At 31.2% G+C, this 9,105-nt stretch overlaps 1 protein-coding gene across 1 annotated transcript in view; it reads right to left on the bottom strand.

The window, feature by feature from the left end:
- Window positions 1-217: 217 nt before the first annotated feature.
- Window positions 218-9,105, bottom strand: part of LOC135125115 (cadherin-99C) — a 119,334-nt gene continuing 110,446 nt past the window's right edge. The window contains exons 13-19 of the mRNA XM_064050466.1: window positions 3,024-3,308; window positions 2,800-2,973; window positions 2,293-2,751; window positions 1,997-2,246; window positions 704-1,939; window positions 534-654; window positions 218-488 (exon numbers count right to left, since the gene is read on the bottom strand). Of these exons, the coding sequence (XP_063906536.1) occupies window positions 359-488; window positions 534-654; window positions 704-1,939; window positions 1,997-2,246; window positions 2,293-2,751; window positions 2,800-2,973; window positions 3,024-3,308 (2,655 nt within the window). The 3' untranslated portion in view covers window positions 218-358. The remainder of the gene's footprint in view (window positions 489-533; window positions 655-703; window positions 1,940-1,996; window positions 2,247-2,292; window positions 2,752-2,799; window positions 2,974-3,023; window positions 3,309-9,105) is intronic.

Below are 9,105 nucleotides of genomic sequence, written 5' to 3'. Positions count from 1 at the left end.
CACCTAATGCTCATTATTGCCGATTTTAGTACTGTAAAGAGTGTGAATGTTGTTTGTTTGTCGTGTGATACTAGTTATGTTGTATTTTATTTTATTTAATATTTTTGTATCGATACTTGTTAATTCCTATCATTTTGACGATTCTGTATGTATGTATACACAACCGCTGACCGTGTGTAAATTTTGTAAATAAATTGTTATTTTATAGCACACAGTGTTTTTTTAACGAAGGTCAATAAAAACATTTATTAAAATATAAAATTACACAATCAGCATAAAATTATTACAACCTATAACCTTGTAATTACGTACTTAGACTACGGTTAAATTACAATTAGAATGACTTTACAAGAGTTATCTACAATTCCGTCGTTGTCTCAACAGGCGAGTGATCATACGAGAAACCTAAATGCGAATAGTCTTTCTTTTCTTTGAACATAACGTTCTCGTTGGTCGGGCTTGCATTCATTTCTTCGTCATCTGAAGACCTATAACCCCAAAATTACAAAAAATCAAAACCGTCTATCACTCACCTATTGTGATACATGTGATCACGTCTCAACGAATGCTCGCCACTTTTCAAAATATGGCCATCTCCAACACTGGAGGCTCTCACCGTAGTGGCTGATTCACTACTAACTGGACTTTGTTGTCCTTAAAACCAAAAATCGAAAAATCAAAGTCAAAATCACTTCAAACCTACCGTATTTCTTCAAGTTGTTGTCTTTACTTATATAACTAACATTGTCTAAGCTAAAAGCGTGATTCTTATTGCTGAAGTCTAAATGGAGATCATTGTAGTCGTCCTGTTCGTCCACAGGAACACACATTTGTAAAACTTGCGTTTCGTATTCTTTCAAATTCGGCTCAACGTAGACGGTGTCGTACCGCGCGGGACTGGCCGGTACTACGTACTGTCTTTGCATCTGGTCTTTGTACGACTTGTACTTGGACCAAGACACACAAATGTAGATAATTCCGACTATGCCTAAAACGAAGATGATGCAAGCTATAATTATCAAAGCGTAGGGGAAAACTTCGCCGTTGAACGACGAAATGGAAGCCGTTTTGACTTTGTGTAGAACTATAGGTTCGTGGATATTGAAAGCGGTGTTTTGAATTTGTCCTGTGATGTCAAAAGTGATATTATCCATTGCTGCTTTATCAAAAATGGATCTCTTCACGGTGGTACTATTTCTGGATAAAATAGCGTCCGTTTCTGGATCTATTACGTAAAACCAAACATCAGTGCCAGCTGGGTCAGTCTCCAAGGTACCATTCCCACCGATAAACTCCCTAGTTGCTAATTTTTCCACACCCACTATCAATCCAGACTGCTCTTGAATGATATCAGTTATCAAATTGATTTTCTTTTGAACCACGTCGGGTTTAGCATCTCCTATCACCAAAACGATTCGATTGTCTTTAGTTATCAAATTGATAACCACAGGAGCTTCAATTTCGTTGTAGTCTTTCGTTGCGTTAGGGTTATCTCTGGTTTTGACAGTCAGTTTGAAAGGTAACTGTGTGTCGTCAATGTCCTCGAATGTCTTCTTCGTTTTGATAATACCGGACGCGTGATCAATGGCAAAACACTCGTTTTTGTCACCCACTAAAGAGTAGTTGAGCTTGCCGTATTTACCACTGTCTTTATCATCCGCTTTGATTTGAATCACGGTGGTTGATAGAGGCGAGTTTGCGGTAATAGCGGCGTAGTACTTCTTGGTACTGGCGACGGGGAAAATAAAGTAAGGGATGTTGTCGTTGATGTCGACGATATTGATAGTCACTTGAGTGATACTAAATTCCTTGTTGATGAAACCCTGTAGCGACATTATTTGGACTTCGATTTGATACGACTCGTCGGTTTCAAAGTCGACAGTACCGTTAAGATAGAGGGCGCAGTTGCGGTCTTCAGTCACGTTGACGACGAATTTTCCTGAAACGACAATACAGGATACAGTGTTAGTTAGAGTTTGATAAGTTAAAGTCTCACCTTCGTTGTTTCCTGATATTATTAGACACTTGAGAGGGATGTTTCCTCCGTGCGTTTTACTATTGACGATGGTTAAGGTTTTGATTTTGTAACCCGAGGTGGCGTTTTCGGGTACTTGTATGTTGTATGACGTATCAGCGAAGCGTAGCCCGACTTCCGGAGCCACGGTTGCTACATGCTGTATATAAATGTCGAGAGTGATGACTGATGATAATTGGGGTTCCCCGAGATCGTAGGCGCGCACGTCCACCTGAAACCGCCATCAGTTTCTGTGGTAGACAAAATGATAGTAGTACCTGGTATTCCGTGTCGATTTCCTTCTTCAAGTCGTTCGTTACTCGTAAAACCCCTGAGTCCGGATCGATTTGGAAGTACTTGGTGGATTTGCCGCGTCCGATGATTTCGTAGCGGACTTTGTTACCAGGAGCGGTACCATCGGAGTCCGTCGCAACCAAATTAGTGACCGGGGTACCAATTGATACGTCGTCGTCTAACGTTATCGGGTGAGGGATGATAGTAAAGACGGGAGGAATGTCGTTGCGGTCTTCCACGTTGATGATGACCTTCGTGGTACTGCCGTCTTTATTCGACATGTTTTCTAGAGTACCGATTGTGAGTACGTGTTGGCTATCTTTTTCGAAGTCGAGTCCGCGGATGGTGTAGACGGCACCGCTGTTTTCGTCGATCCGGAACAAGTCGGTGGGACCTTGGTGGATCACGTAGGTGATTTTTTTGATAGTGTCGGGGTCTTCAGCCTGAAATTTTTTGTAAAACGAGAGAGTCGGGATTAATGATTGTAGTACCTTAACGTCTGTGACGAAATAATCGGGGACATTCTCCGGGACACTTATTTCGTACGTCGCCCTACTAAACACAGGAAGTTCGTCTTCCACGTCAATCACGGCTACAGAAACCGTCGCTGTGGCTATTCTTGGATCTGGAGCTCCGTCTTTCGCCGTAACCACAAACTGGTAGTTCTGCAATCACGGTAATTACAACCGTAAACCTATTCCTACACTTCCGTTACCTTCTGGGTTTCGTAATCCAAAGCCCGACTGGTACTAATTTCCCCCGTTTCGTTGTCTATGACGAATGGTAAACCAGTGGGTATGGAATACGTAATGAGCGCATTAATGCCTTCGTCGGCGTCAGTCGCCTTAACAAAACCCACGGAAGTTTTGTTCAGGCCTTCCTTCACCATGAAATTATACGGATCTCCTACGAATTCCGGATTTTTGTCGTTGATGTCGGTTACTTTTATATTTACGGTTGCCGTTGACGACAACTTGCCGGCATCTTCAGCTTTTATTATCTGAAAACGAGATATCATTGTCAAGGAACTGGTTTTAGCAACGATGATAGTGCGTATTGTTGGCTGGTTCGAAAAAATCGAGACAGGCGGAAGAGGTAAATTCTACAATGGTGTCTCGGTGCATTTTGTATTGTAATGAAAATTGGTCTGGACCACTGGAAGAGGGTGGAGTGTTCAACTTTAAATTTCGTAAATCGAAAAATTCAAATATAGAAGAACTGAAAACTTAAAATATCGAAAAGTTAAAAGATTGTGAAAACCGAAAGTTCAAAAAATGAAAAATTGAAAATCCAAGAACTAAAAAGTCGAGAAATCGAAAAATCCAGAACAGAAAAATCCAAAAGTCGAAATACTAAAAAATCCCAAACTTAAAAAATTGAAGAATCGAAAATCTGAGAAAACTCAAAAATTGAACGAAATACCCAAAAATTGGGGAATTAAAAAATTGAAAAATTGGGAATACCTATATATATATTTTTTATTTTAGCGTTTTTCGAATTCGCAGTTTCGATTTTCATTTTGCATTTTTCTGATTTTTTATTTTTCATTTTCTCGATTTTATATCACAATTTTTTGTCTTTTCATTTTCTTAATTTTTGTTTTCTTTCGATTTTCCAATTTTTCAAATTTTCAGGCCAATCGATTTCCATTTCGTCGATTTTCCAGTTTTTAAATTTTTCAGTTTGCAGTTTTTGGGTTTCCACCCCTTTTTTATTTTTTGGATTTTCAATTTTTCGTTAAACTTTAGATTTCTCAAATTTTCGACAGTTTTATATTTCGATTTGTTAATTTTTTTTTCAACTTTTCGATGTTTTAATTTTTCTTTTTTAAAATTTTTCAATTTTTTTTTATTTCTCGATTTATCAATTTCTCAATTTTTTTCTATTTCTTGATGTTTCGATTCTTGGATTTCTCGCTTTTTCGATTTTCCAATTTTTCGATGTTTCGATTTTTCAGTTATCCGATTTTTCAATTTTTTTTAATTCTGGAGTTTCGATTTGTCGATTTTTCAGTTTTTCGATTTTTAAGTTTTAGATTTTCGAATTTTTCTTTTTTGATTCTTTGATGTTAGGATTTCTCCATTTTTCAGTTTTGCGAAATTTCAATTGTTCAATATTTTAAATTATAGATTTTTCGATTTCCGGATTTTTTGATTTTCCAGTTCTTCAGTATTTCTATTTTACAATTTTTCAAATTTTGACGTTGCTAAATTTTCAGTTTTCCGATTTTTCGATTAATACCTATGTATATATTTTTTATTTTACCGTTTTTCGAATTCGCAGTTTCGATTTTTCAGTTCTTCAATTCTTCAGTTTTTCGTTTTTTAAACTTTAGATTTCTCAATTTTCGACTGTTTTATATACATTTCGATTTGTGAATTCTCGATTGATCGAGATTCGGATGTTTCGATGTTTTGATTGCTCAGTTTTTGAATTTTTCGATGTTTCGATTTATCGGTTTTTCGTTTTTTGACTTTTCGGCTTTTCGATTTTTGAATTTTTTGATTTTTCAATTTTCCAATTTTTTAAATTTTCAAGTTTTGACGTTTCTGAATTTTCAGTTTTTCGATTTCTCAATTAATTTTTTTTTTGGTTTTCCCATTTTCGATTTGCGAAGGTTTCGATTTTTCAGTTTTTCAGTTCCTCAATTTTTAGATTTTTCAGGCTCCAGATTTTTCAGTTTTTCAGGCTTTGAATTTTCAGTTCGTCCATTTTTCAATTTTTAAATTTTTCACTTTGCAGTTTTTGGATTTCCAGTCTTCCGATTTTCCAATTTCTTTAATTTTAAATGTTTCTATTTCATAATACATATTTCTTTTTTTTTTTGATTTTTCACTTTTTCGATTCTAAAGATTTTTCAAGTTTTCATTTTGTAATTTTTCGACTTCCAAAATTTTCAATTTTTCGTTCCTTCAATTTTTCGTTCCTTCAATTTTTCGATTTGCATCAATTTTTCGATTTGCATCAATTTTTCAATTTGGCAATTTTTCAATATTACAGATTTTCATTTTCCGATTTTTCAGTTTCTCAATTTTTTTAGTTTTTAGCAATTTTTCTTCAAATTTTCAAGTTTAATTTCTACATTTTTTAAGTTTTTATTATACAGTTTTTCGTTTTTTTATTTTTGATTTTTCAATTTTACAATTTGTCGACTTCCAAATTTTCCAATTTTTCAATATTACAATTTCTCATTTTTCCATTTTTCACATTCTCGATTTTTAATTGTGCCCTTTTTCAATTTTCCGTCCCCTCAGTTTTTCAACTCCCCGATTTTTATTTTGCATTTTTCTGATTTTCTATTTTTCATTTTCTCGATTTTATGTCACAATTTTTTGTCTTTTCATTTCTTTAATTTTTGTTGTTTCTTTCGATTTTCCAATTTTTCGTTTATCAATTTTTCAAAATTTCAGGCCAATCGATTTCCATTTCGTCGATTTTCCAATTTTTAAATTTTTCAGTTTGCAATTTTTGGGTTTCCACCCCTTTTTTATTTTTTGGATTTTCAATTTTTCGTTAAACTTTAGATTTCTCAAATTTTCGACAGTTTTATATTCCGATTTCTTAATTTTTTTTTCAACTTTTCGATGTTTTAATTTGTTTTTTTTTAATTTTTCAATTTTTTTATTTCTCGATTTATAGAATTCAGATGTTTGGATGTTTCCATTCCTCAGTTTCTCAGTTTATCAATTTCTCAATTTTTTCCTCTTTCTTGATGTTTCGATTTTTGGATTTCTCGCTGAAAATTTGAAAAATTGATAAACGAAAAATTGTAAAATCGAAAGAAGCAGCAAAAATTAAGGAAATGAAAAGACAAAAAATTGTGATATAAAATCGAGAAAATGAAAAATAAAAAATCAGAAAAATGCAAAATAAAAATCGGGGAGTTGAAAAACTGAGGGGAGGGAAAATTGAAAATCGAGAATGTGAAAAATGAGAAATTGTAATATTGAAAAATTGGAAAATTTGGAAGTCGACAAATTGTAAAATTGAAAAATCAAAAATAAAAAACGAAAAAGTGTGTAATAAAAACTTAAAAAATGTACAAAGTGAAAATCAAATTTGAAAATTTGAAGAAAAATTGCTAAAAACCTGAAAATTTGAAAAATTTAATAAAGGAAAAATTGTAAAATCGAAAGAAACAACAAAAAATATAGGGAATCAAAAAAAAAGGAAAATTGTGATATAAAATCGAAAAACCGAAAATTAAAAAATCGGGAAATTGAAAAATAAAAATCGGAAACAAAAAATTGGAAAAAGAGCAAAATGAAAAATTGAGAAACTGAAAAATCGAAAAATGAAAATCTGTAATATTGAAAAATTGCCAAATTGAAAAATTGATGCAAACCGAAAAATTGAAGGAACGAAAAATTGAAAATTTTGGAAGACGAAAAATTACAAAATGAAAACTTGAAAAATCTTAAGAATCGAAAAAGTGAAAAATCAAAAAAAAAGAAATGAAAAAAGTTGGAAAATCGGAAGACTGGAAATCCAAAAACTGCAAAGTGAAAAATTTAAAAATTGAAAAATGGACGAACTGAAAATTCAAAGCCTGAAAATTTGAAAAATTGAACAAATGAAAAATTGTAAAATCGAAAATAAAGGAAATGAAGAAACGGACAATTGTGACATACATCGAGAAAACAAAAATTAAAAATTCGCCACACTGAAAAATAAAAATCGGGAACATGAAAAATTGTGGGAACGAAAAATTGAGAAACTGAAAATTCAAAAAATAGAAGAAACTGAAAATTGAAAAATCGAAAGAAACAACAAAAAATAAAAGAATTGAAAAAATGAAAATTTGTAACATAAAATCGAGAAAATGAAAATTAAAAAAATCAGGAAAATGAAAAACAAAAATCGAAAAATCGAAAAATTGAGGAACTGAAAAACTGAAAAATCGAAACCTTCGTAAATCGAAAATGGGAAAACCAAAAAAAAATTAATTGAGAAATCGGAAAACTGCAAATTCAGAAACGTCAAAACTTGAAAATTTAAAAAATTGGAAAATTGAAAAATCGGAAAATTCAAAAATCGAAAAGCCGAAAAGTAAAAAAACGAAAAACCGATAAATCGAAAAATCGAAAAATTCAAAAATTGAGCAATCAAAACATCGAAATATCCGAATCTCGATCAATCGAGTTCTCAAAAAATTGAAAACTCGAAAAATTCACAAATATAAAACAGTCGAAAATTGAGAAATCTAAAGTTTAATAAACGAAAAACTGAAGAATTGAAGAACTGGAAAATCGAAACTGCGAATTCGAAAAACGGTAAAATAAAATATATATATATATAGGTATTAATCGAAAAATCGGAAAACTGAAAATTTAGCAACGTCAAAATTTGAAAAATTGTAAAATAGAAGTACCGAAGAACTGGAAAATCAAAAAATCCGGAAATCGAAAAATCTAAAATTTAAAATATTGAACAAATGAAATATCGCAAAATTGAAAAATGGGGAAATCCAAACATCAAAGAATCAAAAAAGAAAAATTCGAAAATCTAAAACTTAAAAATCGAAAAACTGAAAAATCCACAAATCGAAACTCCAGAATTTAAAAAAATTGAAAAATCGGATAACTAAAAAATCGAAACATCGAAAAATTGGAAAATCGAAAAAGCGAGAAATCCAAACATCGAAACATCAAGAAATAGAAAAAAATTGAGAAATTGATAAATTGAGAAACTGAGCAATGAAAACATCCAAAGATCTGAATTCTATAAATCGAGAAATAAAAAAAATTGAAAAATTTTAAAAAAGAAAAATTAAAACATCGAAAAATTGAAAAAAAAATTAACAAATCGACATATAAAACTGTCGAAAATTTGAGAAATCTAAAGTTTAACGAAAAATTGAAAATCCAAAAAATAAAAAAGGGGTGGAAAGCCAAAAACTGCAAACTGAAAAATTTAAAATTTGGAAAATCGACGAAATGGAATCGATTGGCCTGAAATTTTGAAAAATTGAATAAACGAAAAATTGGAAAATCGAAAGAACAAAAATTAAGGAAATGAAAAGACAAAAAATTGTGATATAAAATCGAGAAAATTAAAATAAAAAATCAGAAAAATGCAAAATAAAAATCGGGGAGTTGAAAAACTGAGGGGACGGAAAATTGAAAAAGGGCACAATTAAAAATCGAGATGTGGAAAATGGAAAAATGAGAAATTGTAATATTGAAAAATTGGAAAATCGAAAGAGACAACAAAAAATAAAGGAAATCAAAAAAAGGAAAATTGTGATATAAAATCGAAAAATTGCCAAATTGAAAAATTGATGCAAACCGAAAAATTTAAGGAGCGAAAAATTGAAAATTTTGGAAGTCGAAAAATTACAAAATGAAAACTTGAAAAATCTTAAGAATCGAAAAAGTGATAAATCAAAAAAAAAAAAGAAATATGTATTATGAAATAGAAATATTTAAAATTAAAGAAATTGGAAAATCGGAAGACTGGAAATCCAAAAACCGCAAAGTGAAAAATTTAAAAATTGAAAAATGGACGAACTGAAAATTAAAAAAAAAATTTGTAACATAAAATCGAGAAAATGAAAATTAAAAAAATCAGGAAAATGAAAAATAGAAATCGAAAACTTGAAAAATTGAAAATAACAAAAATTAAAAACTGAGAATGTGAAAAATCGAAAAATGAGAAACTGTAATATCGAAAAATTGCAAAATTAAAAATAAAAAAACGAAAAAGTTTATGATGAAAACTTGAAAAATGTCAAAAGAGAAAATCAAACATGATAATTTGAAGAAACGAAAATTTGAAAAATCGAAAGACTTAAAATT

Source organism: Zophobas morio, unplaced genomic scaffold (assembly GCF_036711695.1).
Source record: "Zophobas morio isolate AGI-343-1 ecotype UQ-CSIRO unplaced genomic scaffold, CSIRO_AGI_Zmor_V1 ptg000008l, whole genome shotgun sequence".
Taxonomy (NCBI): domain Eukaryota; kingdom Metazoa; phylum Arthropoda; class Insecta; order Coleoptera; family Tenebrionidae; genus Zophobas; species Zophobas morio.
This window is presented reverse-complemented; position numbering and strand designations above follow the sequence as displayed.